The sequence below is a fragment of the Panthera onca genome, chromosome F2 (genome assembly GCF_046562875.1).
Source record: "Panthera onca isolate mPanOnc1 chromosome F2, mPanOnc1 haplotype 2, whole genome shotgun sequence".
Lineage (NCBI taxonomy): Eukaryota > Metazoa > Chordata > Mammalia > Carnivora > Felidae > Panthera > Panthera onca.
This window is the reverse complement of record NC_138356.1, coordinates 12,934,431-12,958,274: the sequence shown is the minus strand read 5'-3', so window position 1 is coordinate 12,958,274 and position 23,844 is coordinate 12,934,431. Positions and strand designations below refer to the sequence as shown.

At 40.8% G+C, this 23,844-nt stretch overlaps 1 protein-coding gene across 1 annotated transcript in view; it reads right to left on the bottom strand.

Moving 5' to 3' along the window:
* The window catches only part of CLVS1 (clavesin 1), a 172,860-nt gene that overhangs the window by 82,847 nt on the left and 66,169 nt on the right, over positions 1-23,844 (bottom strand). The window contains exon 3 of the mRNA XM_078441449.1: positions 4,945-5,119. Within this exon, the coding sequence (XP_078297575.1) occupies positions 4,945-5,119 (175 nt within the window). The remainder of the gene's footprint in view (positions 1-4,944; positions 5,120-23,844) is intronic.

Sequence of the window (23,844 nt, the reverse complement as noted above, 5' to 3'; positions counted from 1 at the left end):
AATTATGAATAAAATTGCTGAAAACATCTGTGTACATATAAGTTTTTGATTCCTTTGGTAAATACCAAGGAGCTTGATTACTGAATCGTATGGTAAGAATATGTCTAATTTTGTAAGAAGCGACCAAACTGTCTTCCAAAGTGGCTGCACCATTTTGCACTCCTACCAGGATTGAATGAGGGTTTCTGTGGCTCCACATCCTTGAAAGGCTTTAGTGTTATTCGTGTTCCAGATATTAGCCTCTCTACTTAGGTGGACAGTGGTATCTCATTGCTGTTTTAATTTGCATTTCTCTGATGAATGTGATGTGGAGCATTCTTTTTATTTTATTTGCCATCTATATGTTTTCTTTGGTGACGTGTTTATTCGGGTCTCTGGCCAATTTTTTAATTGGATTGTTCACTTTCTTATCGTTGAGTTTGAAGTGTTCTTTGTATATTTTGGATAACAGTTCTTTATCACGTGTATCTTTGCAAATATTTTCTCCCAGTCTGACTTTTCTTCTTATCCTCTTGACACGGTCTTTTGCAGAGCAGAAGTCTTTAATTTTAATGAAGTCCAGCTTATCAATTATTTCTTTCATGGATTGTGCCTTTGGTGGTTTATCTAAAAAGTCATTGCCATAACCAAGGTCACAAAGGTTTTCTCCTATGTTATCTTACTAGATTTATATAGCTTTCAATTTTACACTTAGGTCTGTGATCCATTCTGAGTTAGTTTTTGTGAAGAGTGTAACGTCTCTATCTAGATTCAGTTTTTTGCACATGACATGTCCCGTTCTAGCACAATTTGTTGAAAAGACTATCTCAGTTCCATTGTGCTGCCTTTTCTCCTTTATCAAGGATCAGTTGAATATATATAATTGCCTTTTGAGGCACAGAAATACAACTGGTAGGCCACTGATTTCCCTGCCCAGTGCCCATCACCTCAGTATTACTGGGTATTTCTTCCACGTTGGGTAGAATTGAGGACTTTATGTAACCAAGAAAAAAAAGCGGTTCAACACCTAGATTCAAAATAAAGGAAGCTCCTTGACATTACATTACAGAATATTCCAAATATCTTTTGCTTCGTATTATGGTAGAAATTCTGATATATTGCCAGGCCTCATTCAGGACTGCGGAGTTATTCCCCAGTTGTTCGGGGATGTTGCTAGCAGAAAGCTGGCAGATAACAGTGCTCTCTGGGGCTTCGGCTGAAGAGAGTCACTTCGCCCAAACTCACACCCATTTCCCAGAGCAGCCTGTACCCAATGACTGAACAGTGTGGGAATATCAAAGTCCAACCCCTTGGCCCCAGTCAGGGAGAAATCTGAAGGGTCATCTCAGTCACAACACCCGAGGCTTTCACGGGAAATGCCAGAATCCTAGCTTGACTTCTGCTGGCAAACATTCTTCCATAGCTTCCCTTCTACAGGAGTTGATCCCAAGAGCACTCCCTGATGAACCTCACGCTAACCTCTGGCAGAGTCTGCTCCTCAAGGAACTCAATGCACAACAATTAGTAACTGAAGGTAGCGCTGAACAACTGTCTTCACAGAGAACTAAGAATGGGGGTAATAGGGCTAAAACCCAGGGTTTGGGAACTAGTGTGTTACGCAAGGTGTGGGATGACCAAAAACGATTCTAAATTCTCACTGCCTGAGCAGTGAGCCCCCACCCCCTCCTCCCTGCGGTAGGTGTTGTATTACCTATGTGTGATAATACCCCAGGGCCCCAAATTATCTAGGGTTTGAGCAGCAGGTAATCGGAGATAGTTCCTATAAATAGCTAAAACCCTAAACCAGATGGCCTAGCACGAAAGTGGTCTGATGATTCCTTCTGACAAGGCTGCTGTCTCACATCTACCCTACAAAGGCAGAACGGCAGAGAGAGCAAGGTCTCCTCACTGGAACACAGGATCTCCGTCCCCTGCAATTTCCCGCATGCCTAGCAGATACTCTAACCTCTTCAGGCCTCTCAGAGGGCGCACAGGAAGAAGAACAGGGGCTTCTCTTCTCTCGCTGACTGGCCTTACCTCGAGTTCCCTTTCTCCGCAAAAGTCTATGCCTTTGGCCATGTCAGCAGTATTGTAGAATTAATCTCGAATCTTCGTGGCTGGCGAATGGAGACCTGTATGAGATCCTCCTTTTACCACAAGGGTGACCACATGGGTATGAATTCTTTTCTCTGTTTTTGGTCAAGTTGGCTAACATACAGTGTAGTCTTGGCTTCAGGAATAGATTCCCATGATTCCTCACTTACATACAACACCCAGTGCTCATCCCAACAAGTGCCCTTCTCAGTGCCCATCACCCATTTTCCCCACCCCATTATCCCTCAGTTTGTTCTTTGTATTTGTGAGTCTCTTATGGTTTGCATCCCTCTCTGTTTGCATCTTACTTTTCTTTCCCTTCCCCCATGGTCTTCTGTTAAGTTCCTCAAATTCCACACATGAGTGAAATCATATGATATCTGTCTTTCTCTGACTGACTTATTTCACTTAGCATAATACCAAAGGCATGAATTCTGCTCAGTACAAATTCTGACTTTTTTGAAATGTCAAAGGAGCTAATGGCTACATTGTGGATAAAAACAATCCCTGCAATGAAGAAAGATCACTGAGAGAGCCAGTAGAGGGGTGACGATGGTATCTGAATGTCCCCTCAGAGAAAAGCCTGGAATGAGCCTCAGAGATAATCGCCTGGAGTGAGAAGTTGCCAGTGAATGGCCATATCTGACTGCCCTCTGTGGAACAAAAGCAGCACCTATCTGCAGTGGCCCTGAGGGATTTTTCACAGTGGCCCAGACAACAGCTAGATGGTCCAGGGAGCCTGTATCCAAAATGGAGGAGCTACACCCATGCTTAGCTTCCCCTGGAACCATTGGCTTCCTTCTCCTAGCAGGAGAGACTGCACCTTCCTAAGCATTCCCAGGGATTCAGGGCCTGGGCAGGCAGAATTCCCAGAAAAATCTGCATTCCAATCCAGACTGCCTGACTCCAGACTGGCCTGATACTTACCCACCGTCAAAGGAGTTTACCTTGCTTTACATAAAGGGAGAGGAGTAAAGGGATTCAGGTCATTGTTCTGTGAGATGATGGGAGGAAGTACTTTTACTCCACTCTGACCTTGACCTCATGCATCTCCCTTCTCTCAGTAGAAGTTACTCCTTAACCAGAGCTGTAGGAAGGATGTTGTGAGATTCATCCCAGGCCCTGGTACAAGTAAAGGCCCAGATGGGACTCACCTTGCCCACAAAAGGTCACCTACTGTTTCTCACAAAAACATCTTACAAGCTTATGTGTAGCCTTACCTTTTAAAACACATCACATGTATTAACTCAGTAAGACCCACATCAGCCCAGTGGAGTTGGCAAGGGACATATTATATAGTTCACACGTTTTAAGAAAGAAAAACTGGAATACAAGTTTGGATAAAGGACATTGTCTTTCCTGATTTATGAAAAAAATCTTATAAAAACAGAGCTAGAATCACAGCTACTTATACGTGTATTGGATTATATTTTTAAAATGGATAAAATCAAATGAAGCTTGTACCACCACAGAAAACCCTGGAAATATGGTCAGCATAATTATAGATCATGAAGTAAACTTTGCAGCTTCCTTTAAAACTCTTTTTGATAAAAGCTGTAAGGAGAGAGAGATCAGAGGTTCAGTGATTTGGATAAGAGGAGTCTGGACAAAAGGAGTTAAAGCTGAGAGAAAGTGATCGATAGTATAGAGCAGACCAATCCATGATCCGGTTGGTTAAGGCAAGGCAGGACACTGCCTGTAGTCTAGAAATGCGAAAGCAACTTCCAAAACGTGTCCCCAGTACACTGTGTGATGCAGCCCCCCAGGATAACGTGGCATTAGTGGAAGAGGGTGTATTTGCTCCTCCTCTTCTGAAATGCCCGTTCTATTTCTCCTACCCTTGAAATAGGAAACCATTTCAATAAAATAAGATCCATTCAAGAAACCTGTTTATCAGAGGCCTACGAGGTGCTAGAGATCTGTGGGAGGCCCGATACGAATAAGCCACAGTTCCAGAAACAGACCCATCAACCACCCATCACGCTAGACGATGATGAGTGGTGGAAATGGGTCTCCTACTTTTGCACTTTGAAGAGCAAGGGTAATGGCTGCTGATCTGAGAATTAGCAAATATCTATTTTTCTACATAGCTTCATGTCACTGCCATCTTTGGGGAGGGTCACCGCATTGAGTCATTCTTCCTTCAAAATTAAGAAGGGACATGGGTTTTATCTGTGCTGATTCTGAACCTTCCCGAACTGTGCCTTTACTTTGTACTGTAATAGTGTTGTCACCAGAAAGCTACCCAGCAGTGCCCTTTGAGTTTGTTACTTTTCACAGAATCACTGGCTTTGAAAAGTAGAAGGAACCCCAAGACTGACCATCCCGACCTCCGTGCAGCACAAAACCCCCTTCCCCAAAGTCCTGACAACTGGTCACACAAACAATACGTAGAGTTTTGTCTGCTTCCTTTGTTTGCACTGACGTGGTTTACTTTAGTACAGACACTCAAGCACAGTGCATTCTGGGAAATGAGGGTCCACGGGGTGCATTTCCATAGTGCAACACTGTTTCTAGAAAGAGTGGAAGGCCCCCATGCCACCTTTACCTAGGGCATGCTCATAGAGCAGATGTTTTCTAGTTTTAATTTTTGTGAACTCTCGGATGAGGCTAAACATCTCTGAGCTTTATTCATAATTGCTACAGTAGGTGATTTGTGCCTGTGGTAACAGTACTTTAGAGTTGTTAATGAAAACGAAGACTGACTTTTACAAAAAGTCTAACTCAGGCTGGAGTGAAAATATGGAGGAGTCACAGGCGAACTGCACCGAAGTTTTCCTTTCCTATTCCAAAGGACAAATATTACTTGGGTTGGAATAAGACAAAAGTAGACTGTCACACAGTCCCGTACTGTACGTTGGGTGAACATACCTGCAGCCCTTCGATAGCCAGTTTGAGGATTGAAGGTGTCAGTTTGGAGGCTTGTTTGAAGGAAAAATTACTCCAGTCTATGATTAAAATGAAGCCATTTATCTGCAGCTCTGGATCTTCGATAAGGACTTCCAGGGACAGCAGGATGGCACGGAGGATGTCCGTGAAGGAGTTCCTGGAGCCAAAGCACAAAGGGGAGACTGTGTGTGAGTATCAGCAGGCGATAGCATGTTGTGAGGAGAGGGCTGGTCGCCTCATGCCGCTGCTCCATAAGCCCAACCTGCAGGGTGATGCAGGTGTCCTGTATCCAAAGTGACCAAAAATACGTTTGCTAAACTTCACAGGAACAACGCGGCAAGAGTCACAGGATGGGGGCCTCCCTCTGATACAACTGCATCAGCACCCCGAACTTTAAAGTTATTTCTCTTTAGCGTTTCCATTGGTTTCCATACTCTGTTTCTGGCACAAAACTGATTGCATTTCCCCGAAATGCATCCCTTACCCGTCTCTCTCCCTCGCAGAGCTCTGTCAGCTTCTAGGGCGAGGACTGGGCCACAATCTTAGTTGTATCCTCGACACCTAGCTCCTCAGTGAATCATCGCTGAACAAATAAGGTAAAAACTGCAATCAGAGGCACTTATTTTGATTAAATTCCTCATTGTTTTTGTTTGCTTAAAACAAAAGCAATTTTGTTTGCTCATTGCTTAAAATCTTGCTGAAAGTATAAAAACACCCATGCAATTGAGGCTATTTTCTAGCTTCAGTTCTGGGTTAGAGAAAAATAAAGCAGGAAGAATAGCTTATTTTCATTGAGGGTTTGCAGAGTATGATTCAGGAGGGAAACCGCTTGGAGTACCTCGGTAACTATGACAACAGGCAGACCGGAATGCCAACGAGAGTGACGTTCTCCAGTGTTGTATGTGTTCCTCCACGCCATATATTCCCATTCACCAGATGATTTTTGGGTGAGATAATTTTCAGACATGAGGAAGTTGATGCCAATTTCCTTCTGCTAATTCTTCCAACAAATTATCTGAGCTATAAATCAAAAATCTTAGAGAACCTGTGAATTCAGTGTCTTTTTTGATAAGTAGGAAAATGTAAGCTTGGATGGCAAGTGATGGCAAAATTCCGTATTTTCTTCAGGCTACTATTAAAATCAGAAGGCATCTCCTTTTGCGAAAGAAGTATGAAATGATCAGACTCTTGGGCATTTCAACCTGGTTCAAATTCTAACCCAAGCCTAATGATTCCGGATGAGAAATCAGGAAGATTTCTAATAGTAAATCAGTAAGAATTTACTGAATGTCTATTAGAAGCTCAACATTGTGTTTCATACTCAAGATTATAAAGTTATATGTTGTATTTCCATTTTCAAAGAGCGCTTAATTTAGCTGGGGTGGGCTAGGAAATTATGGACGTGAGTTGAAAGGATCAATAAAATTTGAGTCGTCAGGGAAGAGTTTGTGGAGAGATGAAGGCTTGGGATTAATCTTAAAGGATGGATAGGATTTTGATGATGATCGAGAGAAAGGGAAGCAAGACATTTCAGGAAAGATGGGTGACGATAATTGAAAAATGAAGATATACATATAGCCCATTCTGTTTCCATACAGTTCTTTTACTAAAAATTTCTTTCTTACATCAAGCTAAAATTTTTCTTCCCCAAATCTACCTATTGGCTGTAGTTCTGCTATAAAAGAAAACACCTCAGGTCTTCCATATTTCATACCTTCCACTCTGTAAGCATGATGATCATGATGCCCCATGTAATCTCTAGATTAAAAAAAAATATTAGTAACTTTAACCGTTTCTCATAGGAAATGGTGTTTAATACTCCCCTCATCATTATTGTTTTCTTTCAGATGTGTTCTCTTAACGTTAAGAGCTGTCAGATTCCTATTAATGTAGGATAGGTTTTCATCAGGGCTTTTTGTTTTTGCATCCACATCAAACATTAAATGAAGACCAAAGTCCTTTTCAGACATACAGCTTTAGGGACATGTGGTTGGTTCAGTCAGTAGAGCACGTGCCTCTTGATCTTGGGGTCGTGAGTTTGAGCCCCGTGTTGGGTGTAGAGAGTAGTTAAAAATAAAATCTTAAAAAAACCATACAGCTTTGTATTCAGGAGAAACATTGCTTTAAGGGGAGCATGGGACTAAAGATTATGAAAATACGGAAGTGCCTAATAGTAAACTGGAAACTACCACTAGGGAATTAGAAAATCTGACCCTGGATAAGACTTCCTAAGAAGAGCACACACATGGAGAAGGTTAGGACTATAAGGCAAAACCTTAGGTAGAGCCTATTTACAGTACTGAGTTGAAGGAAGAAGAATTAAGGAAATAAAAGATAAGAGAATGGAGATAGTCCTGAGTTACCAAAAAAAAAAAAAAAAAAAAAGAGTGTTTCGAGAAATAAGGGTATGATAGATTGCAAATATTACTACTTCTTCCTTTGCCTCTTGACGTTGCTATGATTAAAACATGCTACAGCTAGCATGCTGAATTGAAGAAAAGGGTGAGGAACACAGATCAGTGACTTCCCAGCCAACTAACAGATCTTCATGAGAACCAGAACTACCCAGCTGAACCCAGGCTAGATAAACTCTAGCTGTCCTACAAATGTGAGCAATAATAAGTGATTACTTTCTTCAGCCACTGAGTTTGGGGATGGTTTGTTATACAGCAACCGCTGTCCAATATCAGTAGTTAACTAAGTCAAATGCAACAGTATAATTTGAGAGATAACACCTCTTCTCATCACGTATCCGCTTGAATCCACTCCCAAGAAAAGGTATCGAACTCTGGAAATGGGGAAACCATTTCATGCATTTTCAACACCAGAACCTTACTGAAGGATAGGCATTGTCAATGCATGAAGTATTATATCCATGGGATGATCTCAGGAGAAAAGTGAAGGGATTCTGGACTTCATTACAGTTCCCCAATGTTCAAATGCTTCACTTTAACAGAGGAACTGGATGAGCAGGAAAAAGTTGAATGGATTATGTTTCAGGTCATAACTTTAAACCCCCGGTGAGGCATACAACCTCACCTCATGCCTTAGTTGTGATGATTATCTTGAATTCCTTACTTCTTGCCTTCCTCCTATGGAGTTCCTCATCTTTTTCCTCATTCCTCCTTACAACACTGTTGACTTGTGAAATCCTCCCAGGTTTTTATAATTTAAAAATACCTCTCAGACCAAATACTTTATGCAGATACTCTGCCCTCAAAGAGGTGCGGCATAAATCCCCACTCCCTAAGCGTGGGCTGAGTGTGGTGACTTCCTTCCAAAGAGTACAGTACGGAAAGGGAAACAAGTATAAGCTGGAGAAACCTCCAAGCCCTACCTTGGCCAGGTGACTAGGGTCCCCAAACTCAGTGGCTGAAGAAACTAATCATTTATTATTGCTCACATTTGTGGCACAGAGACAACTCATGTTGATAGTCTTATCCTTTGATATGGTGATGAAAAAGGTACTTTACCCCTGTGATCTTCTTGCAAAAAAGCCATAATTCCAAGTAAATCAAGAGGAAAACATTAGACAAATTCCAACTGAGGGACATTCTACAAAATGCTTGACCCGCATGCCTCAAAATTGTCAAGTTCATTAAAAGGCAAGGAAAGTCTGAGAAACTGTCACAGCCAAGAGGAGCCTAAGAAGACATGAAGATTGAATGTAATGTGGTATCTTGGATGGGATCCTGCGACAGAAAGAAGATACCAGGTAGAAACTAAGGAAATCTGAATAAATTGTGGACTTAGTAAATAAAAATGTGTCATATCAGTTTATTAGACATAATAAATACACTATACTAATGTAAGATGTTAATAATAGGGGTAACTGAAGGCAGGGCACAGGGGAAACTGTGCTCTCTTCCTAAAAATTGTGTAAATCTAAAATTGCTCTAAACAAGAAGTTTGTTTTTTTAAAGTTTTTATTAGAGTTTATAATCTGTTGTGGTAAGTTTCCATGAATCTTCTAACAAGGTTTCTAAGCAAACCAAAATGGTCATGAACAATTCAACTACTTTAAGTAAATTGTAGAAATGAGAACAGAAGTCGGTTATGGATTGTATCAGTTTTCAATTGACAATTAAAAGCACAAATGTGATAATATATGTGAAAGCACTATATGAACTACAAATTGCCAATGGAATGTAAAGAACTATATTACTAACCAATAGAAACCTCCCCCCACAAAGGATAATATATTTATATTAATATCTATATTGATTAGGACGTAGTCATGGTTTATCTAAGGGTTTTTATTATTATACTGTGAGCACTTAGAGATTACAAGTAGTGACTCATTTTTAGGTCCTATTGTTTTTATGAGCTGAGCACCCAATATTGTTACCCGAGGCTTTACAATTTAGCAAGAGCATACTACAAATGGGACGCAAAATAGTGGAGATAGTAAGCCTTTTATCAATGAGAAGACACTTAAGCTTCAAGAAGTGATTCTTTTGTGCTTTGAAATTTCAGTGGAGATTCTAGAACTTAGAACCTAGATCCTAGACTCCCATAAGGAAAAAAAACCCTGCTACATGTGATCAAATAACCATGTAAAGATATGATAGGGTTGCCAGTGACACTCGTTCTTAGGAAGAACAATGAGAAGCCTCTTAATCATTCTGAAGTCACAGTGTATATTCCTATTCTAACTTTTCTACTGCAGCAAGAAGTCTCTTAATATTTGTAGTTAAAGCTTTTTGGCCAGTTCTATCTCAAAATCTCTTAACTTCACACTCAATGTCATCAAGTGTTTAGTTTTTTTCTTGGGAAGTTTTTAAAGTCCTCCTTAAACCACAAAATGCTTTTGCAAATGGCTAATGGCTAATGGCTAATGGTAGCTAAGCAGATGGCTACCAAATATCTATGTTCTATTCACAGATGCAGAAACATTGTAGCTGAGCATGCTTCTTTATGTCTTCACCCCTTTGAAGCTTCTTTCAATGTTAATTATCAAAATAACCATGGCATGGCTTTCATAGTTACTGACTACACTTTGCCCCTTATCTGGTAAGGATGCCCTGGCCGAGGTGGAGAGGAACACGTGCTCCATCCGTTGATCCTCTGGTGCATTTTCGTCTCTGGACAGGGGAAGAACTCTATTTTAGTAAAGGGACCAAAGGACTTGTACTTCAAGGCTTGACATCCCGGCTGTGCCACACACCAAATATGCGACCACACTCATAGGAGTCTGGAGTTCAGTAAGGGGTAATTTCCTGCTCCTCCATGAGAGGGTTGTTGCAAGAATTATGCAAAATGATGTGTGAAGAAGCTTTGTGAAGCACATCCCAATAGGAGGCAATATTGGTACTTGCATGAATTACAGGGATAACCTTTTTGTCCCACTGATCTCATGGAGGTGATGATAACAGGACAACAAGAAATGTACAAACTGAATCGTGTTCTATCCAGAGGAACCTATTTTCTCCTCTTCTAAAACTGAGGGTTTTCAAAACATGGTCTGAGATGGGACTTCTGGTGATATATTTTCCTAAATGACTTCTAATAATTCCTACATGAATCAAGGCTTAGCTGAACGGTTGTCTGTGTGTCATTGTGCGTTGAGGAAAATGAACCCATATTTCTCAATGAGGTAATCAAGGAACAGTGAAAAAAAATGTGTTTTGAAAACATTAGGTGCAAGGAAGATACTAACAAAAACTTTTAGCTTTGCTGTACTAGACTTAATATTTGCAGGCGCTTACTATTCAATTTATTTTCCTAAATGTTAGCTGGAAAGTAAATTAGACAATTACTTTTCTCAGCAGGGATGATCACTGAGGGAACAGAAGCCTGGATTTAATTCTGCCTCACATGATTTGATGAGGCTCATGCTCTCAAGAGGAGAAGAGAAAGGGAGAAAGGGAAAAAGAGATGAGGGAAGAAAAGAGAAAGAATGAGTGAAAAAAAGGAAAAGGGAACATCTTGCAATTAACTTATCATCTATTAATTTCATCCTATTCCGGTCAGTGAATAGGATTTAGGTTAACATAAGAATACAATTCCTTGTAACCCCAGAATAATGAGTTGCCTATTGATTTATGATTAGTTGCAGTATGGGAATATCTGGTTCTCAAAGCCTCTGCATCAGATAAAAGGAATAATGTATTCGATACCATTCAAACATAACATATGGGGCCCTTCCTGTGTGTGGAGTTTTAGATAAGGGGCGAGCTACAGCATATCATCTGCTTTTGGAATTTTTAGTGCAGTCCGGGTGACAGATTCTCAAGTTAAATGGAGTGTAGTTTATACAAACAAGTACAACCCTTTCAGATGTTTGTCTACCTCTACCAAGTATGGCAACAATACATGGAAAGAGGATGGGGCTGTCATCTCTGGTCCAAGCTCACCTCTTCCCCAACCATTTGCTTACAGAGGACAGAGCACAAAAGGGTAATAATATTGTCTAAGAATGGGACCCTCACTTAGAACTCATGTAGAGAAAACAGATAAAAATGGTGAAGACAGTGTTTTGTCACTCACGTAAAGCTTGAAGATAAGAGGCCATGTTTCTGTAGACCAATCCCGACAGGCCTACATCTCGAGATACAGACACAAGAATGTCAAGTATTCATACCCAACATTCAAAATGGTACTGGAACTAAAGCTCACAATTCCAGTCGGCCAGCGTCCTTCCTTTTTTGTGTTTCTGTGGCAAATAAGGGTACAAATCGTGTGTGTGTGCACCTACAATAACTCACCGTTTAGAGTTAATTCTCCTAGAACTTGTCTTCCATCCTGTTCAGTTATTTTTTTGTTTAAATCAAGAAATAGTTTGAATAAATAAAACCTGTGTTTTCATCACATTTGATCCAAATGCTTCTGAAGTCTCCCCCAAATTAAAAATAATTAAATTAACACCAAGTGTATCTATCTGCTCACTTAAACAGATAATATAATTTCTCATCAATTAATGTCTTCTTTTAAATTTCTGAAGTACCTGGAACTGGATAAGGAGTCAGGAGGCATTCATTCAAAGATTTAACAAAAGTTCAACTTTATGGAAAACACGTAAGATAAGAGGATTTTTTTTTCCTTTTCTGCAAGTACATGGGAACTGGTAGGAGACATTTAAAAATATGTATATGGGAGGCAAATGAAGCAGAATCATTAAAAGCAATGAGATTTGGAGTTGGGCAGACTCTGATTCAAATCCTGGCCATTCCTGGCCATGTGAGCTTCGTAAGTTATTTATCTCTCTGTGGTTTCGTTTTCTCATCTGCAGAAGAAGGATCATAGCAACTCGCCCACAGTACTGAGAAAAGATCACTTATGGCTGGAGGACTTGGGACATCTTCAGCTGGGCTGTGAAGAATGGGAAGGTTTGGACACTGGACAGAGAAGGGAAAGGGAAGAAGGAGCCATACAAACACCAGTAAGAGTTGAGAGCACAGAGACCAAGTATTGGGAGCCAGGGCATGCTTGCCTATGCCATGGAACAAAGAGAATAGAATGTAGAAATATGGTCAGAAATGGGGTTGTGGCTTCTTCATTCTGCTCAATGGGAGAAATACTGAGTGTTTATGCAGTAGGGGGAAGCAACGGTAGTCATGTTTTAGGAAGATTTGGACTGGCAACAGGGACTGTAAATTGGAGTCAGGAGACTGGAGTCACACAGCCCAATTAGGAGGAGGTGACAGCAATACATTAGGTGAGAACTGAATGGAAATTGTAGAGATGTGAGAAGAACTGGGAAAGACAGTACTTAGGACTTAGTTACAGATTGGATGTAGGTGTGAAGAGAGGAAAGACAGGGCTACTTAATAGGACAAATGTCAGGTAAGAAGTGAGTCACAGGCGCTGCAGTTGTATCTTACAGAGGTTCTTACATAGCAATAATCAGCACCCAGGACAGCATACAGTGTTGATATTCGTATTAATATGATTTGACACCAAAGCTGTCAAGAGGGTGCCTGGAAGTACATGGTTGTTTGGCGTCTGAATTCCTGCCACACAGGTGATGAAATACCACTTTAAATAGATGCCATGTCTGCAGACAAGAATATTTCCTGTTCTATTTATAAAAGACCACTTGCCTCTATAGCCTAGACTATGAGCTCACCAGAGCTGGGAGTGTATTATTTGTCTTTGAATCCTTGGCAATCACCAGTACCTACACATAGTGGATACTCAACAAATGATGCTCGGTGAAGGAAGAAAGGCAGGTAGGCTAAACCAACCTGTTAGATGCTTCGAAACAGTGAAAATACACAAAAGCCACTTTGAGAACACCAGTGGGTAAATTTTCCTCCGCGTCAATGTCTCTTATGCTCATTGCTAGAGGTAGTGGTGTCAGATGTGTGTCCTTAAGCACTTTCGCCATTATGGCTCGCATTTATAGAATAATGTGCTACTAAGCACCATGTATCCAAGAGGGGGAAAGGAAACTAGGCTTTATGATTAGATTTTGGCTTAGGAAAAGACCATGCATGCTTTCACATAAGGTTAGTAATGGCATTAATTAAGACCAAGAAAATGACAATCTAGAAGAGTTAATAATAAATGCTAGATGGGGATGTTTCTAGATAGGAAGTCTGGTATACCATAAGATTCTTAGCCCACTGGGAAAAAACCCATCCCCAAATACCACTTAGAGACAGCCTGACATGCAAGTGAGGAAAAGGTTTATTTCATCCAGCTCTCCAGATAGGGATTGATCCAAAGTCTATAGGGAGCCACAGAAGAAGAATTAAAAAACCACCCTATAATGGAAATGAATTATGAGCATTCCATCCATTACTAAATGACTATGAAAAATTAATTTCATGCTTCTCTCTTCTGCTAACTCCCCTGGCTGAGAAGCTGCAGAAGAGTAAAAACTAGGAAGAGTCTCAAGATTGCAAATAATTAGTACCGCGTATTTAATACTATGCACAGAGCTAGGATCATATCAGCCTAACTGAGGTCACAAAGAGCAAGATCCCCCTTGATGTGAGGGAGTTAAGGTGGATGGTCACATTTCTCTAACTTCCAACGGAGTTCAAGTGACATTTATAGATTTTGCACAGGGTTCATAGTTATGGACTAGTCACCACGTGAACTAGAATATTCTTTCCTATGAGTCTGTCTGGCTCTTATTACAACAAAATTGTTTTCAGGATAATACACTGGACAGTAAGGTGAGAAGGTATTTTAGAAAAACAACCATCCCATAACAGTGCATTGCTTTGAATGATTTTGCCTCCTGAGCATCTTCCCTTTCGTATGCTGCTGTCACTCTTGCAATCAAGAGTATCCTTTCCCAAATTACAAACTTGATAATAGTGTGCAAGACATCTTGAATTAAATAGTACATTAGCAAAACAACCCTATAGATGTTGCATTTCACGGAAAGCACACCTGTGACTTGAGTTGGAAGTACACAACATCTTATAATTTTAATTAATTCAGAAAATTGCCCACTCCGATGAAAATTCCAAATCTCTGTGCTTAATAAAGAGGTTAACAATATCTTAAAACCAAGAAGTCTCAAGGCTCTAAAATTAGTTGTCTGTAAGTAGGAGTCTCAACCCTGAAAAATATGGATAATTCACATCGGAATATTTAATGGAGACTGAATTTGGAGAGTCTGCAGTCTGATTGAAGTTTTCAAAGTTGGTTTATCCTTTCCCCTTTTAAAAATTCTAGCCCTCTTAATCATAAGCTACTGAAACAGCAGCAAGCAATCAAATTCACGAAAGATGAAAAGGAGAGAGCCACAGGAAATCATTATGTAATAGAAAGAAAAATCTTATTTTCGGAGATGGTGTATTTTTATATATTTATTATCTACCCTGACAGAGATGTAACTTGTTGGCTCATTTTGGGGTAGACATTCTTCTACCTGGCTATCAGCCTTCAACTATTTTATCTTCCTTAAGACACTTTAAGGTTATTGGATTCTTGGAGAGAGAAGGATAGAAGGTGGCTGTGCCTTCAAAGCTATCAGGTTCAGAGAGACTCTTAACACCATCTATACTGTTTCTGAGTTTGAACACCAGTACGGCAAGCCTCATGAGGAGAATTTGGGTCTTGATCAACTCCTAAAATGCTTAGTGATGGTTCACAAATCATAATAATGATAAGAGGATTGAACATGCTTCTGAAACCAGGATAAATATATTCCCATGGCCTGGAGAGAAAAAGCTTTTTGCAAATACCCCCTATACTGTTTCTGCAACCGGACATGTGGTTAACTTCAGCAGAAAAACAAAAAACAACCTTTTGGACATTTCAGATGACAGCTGGAGCCTAGAGTCCTGTGACTTTATAATAGAGAATTGGCAAGAGAAGACGTGTCAGAATAGAGATATGGGAGTTTCTAGCATTCTCCTTGAGAAAGATCCACATGCGCCCACACACACTCCACCCAGCCCGAATCAGGCACGTAATGGACACTGAAGGGTGGTAATCCTTCTCCGTGGACTCTATAAACCAGTGAGCTGGGAGCTCTGATGGACGCACTTACTGAGCCCCAGCCAGAACTCCTTATTTCCACTCTGCTTAATTCTAGGAATCGGAAGTGAAACAAAAGGTAACACGTAATATGTTTATAAAAGAATAAACATAGGCTCATCATAGCTGATGTAACAATACAATACAAAGTACAGGGCGCCTGGGTGGCTCAGTTGGTTAAGCATCCGACTTCGGCTCAGGTCATGATCTCACAGGCCATGAGTTTGAGCCCCGTGTCGGGCTCTGTGCTGACGGCTCAGAGCCTGAAGCCTCCTTTGGATTCTGTGTCTCCCTCTCTCTCTCTGCCCCTCCCCTGCTCATTCTCTCTCTCAAAAATAAATAAACATTAAAAAAATACAATACAAAATAAAATAAAACAAAACAAAAACCCCCCAAAGAATTGGCTGACTTTTCCTACCTGAGGTAGAGTGTGCTTGGAGAGGATTTTGCCCTACAAGGTGACTTTACACAGGGAAACTCTGGGGAATTATTTTATGGAGCTGGTTAAAGACAACATTAGTTTCTTTTACTTAATTACATCACAGATTATCACTTGGCAATTCTCTAAGCAATTAGAGCCAGCGGTTATTATTTATTGCTGCCACTTAGTAGCTACACTGCAGGAGATACTGTAAAACATCAACATACATTTATCTTCAACATAGGTCCAAAATATCCTACTCTGAATAGCAGAACAGAATTTGGAAAATGCGTTACATATGTATACAGACACATAACTTACATATTTAAATATTCACACAAAGAGAAAATACAACATTTTGGGACTTGGGATTTTGTTCCTCTTTATTGTAGGAGGATTTCAGTGCCTATATTTATTCTAACAAAATCTCAGAGACTGTAAGGGACTACTTGGAAAGATTAGCAGTTTAATTTCCAAAGAGGAAAAGAGGAAAAAATTCAAATGCTCAGGCTCTGGAAGGTTCTATCTCAAGTTTATTCTCTGGCTTTAATCCTTGCCTGCTATAAATTGATGGGCTATTATCCATCCCTATTCTATTTATTAAACAAGGCACAAGGAGGGTTTTCCTCATTCTGGTTCATAACGTTCCCAGAAGGAACTGAAACTTCCTGTCTGCTTGACCCACATTCAGGAATTGGTGATGGTACTTACGCACCTACATAATTCTCTAGATCCTGAAGCAACACGTCAGCACTGCTTACATGTACTTGCTATGTACAAGTAATTGCTGACCAAAGCAGGCCAGAGTACTGGGAAAGCTTGGAAGGAGAGTGGATTAAGATGGAGACTGGTTCTTCCAGAATGGATTTACAATTCAAATAGAATAAGGCAACTGACCTTGAGTAGCAATCTTTGTGATTACGTGGTGATCCTCATTTAAAGGTAAGATCACTTCCTCCCACTTGGGGGATGTCTGGTAATGTGTGTGGGGGAGGAATTGATGATTTCCACATTATTTGGATACTGCCACCAGCATTTATTGGGCCAAGGCCAATGATGCTAAATATCCTGCAATGTGCAGTACAAGCCCCAGAATTAGAGCCCATCCCAAATGCCTGCATTTTTTAAATCTTAAATAATGAGGTTCAGAGCCAGAGAAGATCAGAGAAACTACATCAGCAGTTAGTTGCACAGCAATAACTAGGTTCCTGACTCTTGGGTCCAGTGTGCCTGCTATATCCCTGAGACTCACAGAACATTCAAAGGAAGAAATACTAACTCAAATGGGAAGCTGGGCAGTGTATGGAACCAAGAATATCTCCTGCTGTTTCTCTATTGCACTTTCTTCCTCTGTGCCTAGACTGTTCTTTCCCTTCCCTTCACCAGGCCAACTCTTTCTCATTCTTTAAGCCCTAAGACAAATGTTACTTTCTCCGGGCGACTTTCCTACCACAGGAAGTAGCAAAGTATTGACAAGATTGACAAGTATTGTCAAGGTCCCACCTTGACCAAACTTTGGTCAGGCTCCTCTGAGCCCTTTTTACCTGGGCCTCATGCTTGGTCTACATCCTCAGCCTACAGAACCCAGTTACAGTAAATAACCCTGCTAAGCCAGTAAACTGAGAATCTCTCCAGCCTTGAGATCTAGTCAAACTCCTCTCTGCACCACCCATCCCTGACACGTAACCAAGTTTCTCTTGGTAATGTTCCATCTACTACCTTGCCCTGCCTGTCGGCTGTAAATCCCTACTTGCCCCTGTTGTTTTCCGAGTTGAGTTCAAACTCTCTTTCCTATTACAATAGTCTTGAAAAAAATAATTTTTTTCAGTGAAAAATCTTTCTCTTGTAGTGTCAATACATACATGTCAAATGGATGAATTCCTGATAGAAGCTATCTAGATAGATGTCCCCACATGAGGAAAAAAGCCTGGTGGATGAGCTAAAGGAACCCAGAATGACTGCAATGAAGAATCTGACCCTGAAGAGCTCTCCTGTGCTCCCAGGGACGGGTGCTGGGACAACCATTGGGTCCATTTGTGCCAACGAGCCTTCTCTGCAGCTAAGGCAGCCCGTTGTGCCAATCCACGGGCCAGGAAAAGGTGGAACACTTTGAGGCTTGGAGAATATCCTTGGGGGTATTCAATTTGCAAAAGAGACAAGCTGGTACCTGGGGGGTTACATGGACAAAATGAAGGGCTAGGATACTCTCAAGTAGAACAGACCTTTCTGGTTATTATTCCATACTGAATGGACACATTCTTTTGTACTGATTCATGCATTCTTCATGGACACATTTGTCATTGTTGAGAGACTGAAGAAATCCATTAGAAAAGTCCACTCTGGTATTTGTTACTTATTATTTAAGCAAGAAGACACAAATTCCTCAAGAATCAGTAGGAGAGCATCTGTTTGTTATTCCGCCCCAGATACTGTGCAATGACAACTCACATATTCTTTAATTAGCCTAATGTGAAGTTGTCAAGGAAAACAAGGTTTACCTTTTTTTTTCCCCTCCATACTAATCTTGAAACTTCATAAAAGAGTAACTTCTCCATTTATCTGACTCTGGCAATTTGGACAGAGTCATCTCAGAGGGGCACAGCGCTTACTGTGAGGTTCAGTAAGCCAAAGACACAGTTTTGGTCTGGCTGATTTTCATTTTGGCTAATCTCAGAAGAAAGGAGTGGAGCTGACATTTAAGGGTCACCAACAAGTACCAAGTGCCACGTGTCATGTGCCACAATTGCACATACACAAGCTCAGTACCCTCACAACAATCCTATGAAGTGGGCATTAGTGCACACAAGTGCAGAAACTGTGCCTTGCTGAGGTCACTGATAGCCACACAGCAAAATGATGAGCAGAGATTAGAACCCAGGTGTCCAATGGCATAGTCCACAGTTTGTTCTCAAGGAACCATGAGCAAGGTATGTGGATCTGACCCAAACATTCCCTTCAAAAATAGGTCTTGATGCTCAAAATATCTTCATAAATAAGGTAAAGAGGAAAACCTGTTTGCAGCTGCCTGGAGAAATGCCTGTTCTAGAAGCTTCCCTTAGCCCCAAATGTCTGGGAGTGAACAACATCCACCCAGGCCATACTTTTGGCATCCCCGTGGCTCCCAAACCTCCCAATTCTCCAGGTTCCCACTTGCCCCTGTTGTATTTGGAGTTGAGTTCAAATCCTCTGTCCTGTCCTTCCTCCTCTGCAATGCAGACTGCAAAGGATTGAGAGTTGGTTACGTTCTGTGATTGACTGACTGGTAATTCTGCTTTAAAAGCACACACGCAAAATGCTTGTTCAGCCAGGTTTTTTAAAGAGTTGTGTCTCTGACTGTGGGATGCTTCCTATAGTTAAAGAATTTTCATGGTAGGAATGGAGAAAGAAGGGTTCCAGAATCACCTACACCCCAAGTAAAACTCTATTTAAGTTTTTTTAAAGGTAATTAAAAAACATCTTCTCTCCATTCCTACGCAGAAACTAGGAAGGCCTATTAAAGCAACAAGAAAGCTACTCCTTCTGGCTAAAAACCATGATTAAGTGGTCCCTTCCCAGACTTTCCCCCCAGATCTCAACACACAGATCCCTGTCCATCTCTGCACAAATCTACTCCTTCCCAAACTCCCATCCAGTCTGCCTAGAATGGCTTTCCAAAATTGCAAGTGGTTTTGGGGGCTGAGATGTGTATCATCTCCAGGGTTCAGTACGGGACGGTGCTTATAACTAGTACTATGTAAGCTAGAAGAATAAGGGAGATCCAAATTCAGCTCTAGAGATAGGGTACAGCGGCTCACAGCCCAGGTGCCTGTGATGGCCAGGCAGGGCTTGTGAATGAAGGAAGCAGGTTGGGGGATGCAGCCCCCCCGGCAGGATGTGACCATGGGGAAGCCCCCAGTTGGCACCAAGAGCAGTTAGAAATTGAGATTTCTAATGTGAATCTCGTCGACTGACAGGTCTGCTTCTACCATTTGGGCAGCCTGGGAAAAGAGTACAAATGGGGGTCCATATACCATCTGTCTAAATATTTCAAGATTAGAAACTAAGTCAACAGATTGTTAAATAAAATATGTGCTAACCCCTCCTCTAACAGATATACCTGCATGACGACCCGGAAGGCCAGGTTCTAATTTAGAATCTGGGGGATCTTTTGAATTCCATGCTCAATTGTAGTACTACTGAGAAAGCCAGCCCCCGAGCCTGAGTGCACCCACCCACTGCTCTTTTCACCCCTGGCTCCATCTGATGTAGGCTGGGCCTCGCATGCAGGGAGATCGACAGCCCAGTTCATGTGTCTAAGCTCCAGACATATTTTCTACAGTCAGTATTCTTTGGTTATGTCTCAAGCCTGGAGATGCACATTTGCACACTCTGGGGGAAGTCACATCTGGAGAAGAGATCCACACAGACCTTGGAAGTGGACTTGGGATCATTTGGGCAGACAACTCTGGGCTTGTAGATTCCAGAGCACAGTCTAGAAGGAGAGGGTATGGACTCCAGTTGGGCACTTCTCCTGGTCCTACAAGCTTCTAACCTTCTTGAAAAGGAGCACAACTTTAGGAAAAGAGGAAGTTCCCCTAAAATGTGAGATCCAGAACAGGAGCCCATTGCTGCCAAGTTCTAAGGACAGTACCATGGCCAGCTAATTCAAAAATTTGAAAAACATTGAGTGGGCCATGCAAATGCTTATTGGCCACCAGTTTGTTGCCACTGGTCTAGGCTGTGCCTGTGTTTTCCAAACACTGAGTTGGAAACAAGGAAACCAGGTGTTGCCATTGGCTAAGTATATATACTGAAATAAATTACGTTACCTCTTCAAGGTTCAAGTTGACCACTAGTAAAATGAAGTGCCTTGCACAGTGAATACAGAGTTCTTACATCTAAATTGATTATAGCAGTCTTTTTTAGCATCATTAAACAGAGATACACCTTTATATTTATATCATAGAAATAAGCAATCTCTCCCTCTTCAATTTTTTTAACACATATCAACTTTACAGGGTCTATAAACTTGGTCATATGCTATAGACATAATAAAGTTACAAGAACCTAATATTCTCTCTGTGGTAGAGTGGTTGGTAATTTAGTCCTTTAAATGATGAGGACTTGATTTTAGAATAACAGTCATAATAAACCATTATCAGCAACTGAAAATGTTTCTTAAAGCAAAGCTTAAGAGCCATTTCCTTTATATCAACAAGACAACTTGGGGCAAAAAGAAAACTGTTGAAAATATGTCCATAGTAAAGAATATAAATAACAACTTAAAAAATTTTTTTAACTTTTATTTATTTTTGAGAGACAGAGCATGAATGGAGGAGGAACAGAGAGAGAGGGAGACAGAATCCGAAGCAGACTCCAGGCTCTGAGCTGTCAGCACAGAGCCTGACGCAGGCCTCAAACCCATGAACCTGAGCCAAAGTTGGGTGCTCAACCAACTGAGCCACCCACCCAGGTGCCCTGTAAACTTTTAAATAATAATACTATAAATATTCAAGATTGCTTGGGGAAATACTTAGATAACATACACATAACTAAAATAATAATAATAATAATAATAATAAAAAGCATATGTGTTAGAATGGCCAAAATCTGAAATACTGGCACCTCCAAATGCTGGTGAGGATGTGGAACAGAAGGAACTTGCATTCATTGTTGGTGGGAATGCAAAGTGGTGCAGCCACTTTGGAAGACAGTTTGGTGGTCGCGTACAAAACTAAACATACTCTCGTATGATCCAGCGATCGTTCTTGGTGTTGGCCCGAAGGAGTTGAAAATGGATGCCTACCCAAAAATCTACAGACGGATATTGAAAGCAGCTTCATTTATAATTGCCAAAACATGCAATCAGTCAAGATGCCCTTCAGTAGGTGAATGGCTAAACTGTTGAACTTCAAGACAGCAGAATGTTTCACTTATTTTTATGTGTTCCCTTATTGCTGAGTGAAAGAAGCCAATCTGAAAAGGCTACGTATTGTATGATTCCAACTATAAGACATTCTGAAAAAAAGAAAAACAATGGAAACAGTAAAAAGAGTGATGGCTGCTAGTGGTGGTCATTGGGAGAGGGAAGAGTAGGTGGAATACAGAGGAATTTTAGGGCAGTGAAAATATTCTACGATACAATCATGACGGATACCGGCCATAATGCATTTTTCCAAACCCACAGAATGTGCAAGAGTGAACTGTAATGTGAACTGTGGACTTTGAGTGATTACGGTGTGTCAGTGAAGGTTCATCAGTTATTACAAGTGTACCTCTCTCGTGGGAGATGTGACAAGTGGGGAGACTATTCATGTGAGGGGGCAGGGAGTATATGGGAAAATCTCTGTCCCTTCCTCTCGACTTTGCTGTGAACCTAACACTGCTGTAAAAAAAATGTTTAAAAAATTAAAATGTGTATTTTATTGAGCACAACCACAAAAGAGAAAGGCCTCATAAGGTCTTCTACTTGTTATGATGAAAAACTTAAAATCCTCAATGTGTCTGATGTACCCTAGCTTCATAGATTTGTGATCACTTCTACCCTGTTCTTACTCCAGTAACCTACTTGGGCAGCCTCTGTCCTGAGGATACTCAGACCTTAATGGTGGAGGTAGGTTTTCAGTTCTCTGCTCCCAAAGCTGGGCTTTGCATTAACAGGAAACACACTGTTGACATAAATCTTTGCAATCACGTTCAGCTTTATACCTTAGAAGAGGAACGATGGTGCCATGTCCGGAATTCTGACCAACTTTGGAACCTATCCTTGGATCAGACATACTGGTCAGGCAGTTTGGAGTGATCTGAGCAAGTTAGCTAGACTTTGGACTGACAGACCTTGGGAAAGGTATAAAAGAAAGTAAAAAATGACTAAATATTGATACTGGAAAAAGGCGAAAGAGGTCTGCACACAGTATACAATATGATTATATATTGATTTGACTTGCTGGAAATGGCTGGTTAGGAAAGGACATAAATAAGGGGCCAAGAACATTTTTCAAATGTTTGGAGATGACTTTCTCTTCTTCCTTCTCTATTTATTGCGTCTAGAAAAAGAAAGAAAGTTCTTAGATTACTGTTTGGAAGATTCAGGTTGGAAGAAAAATGTGCTGGCAGTGACGATTGCTCACGATGTGAACAGATTACTGAGAGATTTACAATCAATTTCTAGTGACCTTAAGACATTATAGAATTTTAGATCTGTTCCAAAGCCTTCATCTTTATACATGAGGAAGAAATGAGGCCTGCAGGATACAGTTAATAAATATCGGAGCCAACATTTGAACTTCAGTGTCTGAATATCACAGACGGAAGGGACCTAAAGATCATCCAGTCCCTAGACAGCCAGCAGGATTTGTTTTCCACCAACTTTTCATTAAGAAAATGTCCTGGCACAGGGTGCCTGGGTGGCTTGGTCGGGTAAGCGTCCAGCTTCAGCTCAGGTCATGATCTCATGGTCTGTGATTTCAAGCCTTGCGTCAGGCTCTGTGCTAACAGCTCAGAGCCTGGAGCCTGCTTCAGATTCTGTGTCTCCCCCTTTCTCTGCTCCTCCCACACTCACGCTCTGTCTCTCTGTCTCTCTCTCAAAAATAAATAAACATTAAAAAAAAATAAAAAAAAGAAGATGTCCTGGAAAATTAAAATTTTCATATAATTTTTTTATGACTTACATGTTACCATCCTGTAGAATGTTCTACACTTTTGTTTTCTTTTTATGCCATTTAATTTGTTCTTCTTAAATCGGTTTACGAATGTTTTCTCCCAGTCTGTATCTTGTATTCTCAGCCCTTTCACCCAGGCTTTTGCAGAAAAAAAGTTTTTAATCTTGATGATGCCCTGTATACCACTGCTGTCCCTTTTATGGTTCGTGACTTTGATGCAACTCTGAGAACACTTTGCCTATCCTAGAGATTTTCTCCTATTTTTTTCTCAAAGAATTTTATAGTTTTTTGTTTTACATTTGAATTTATGATCTAGTTTGCATTAATTTTTATGCAAGATGTGAGGTTTAAATTGACTTTTTAAAAAATCTATGTCCAGTT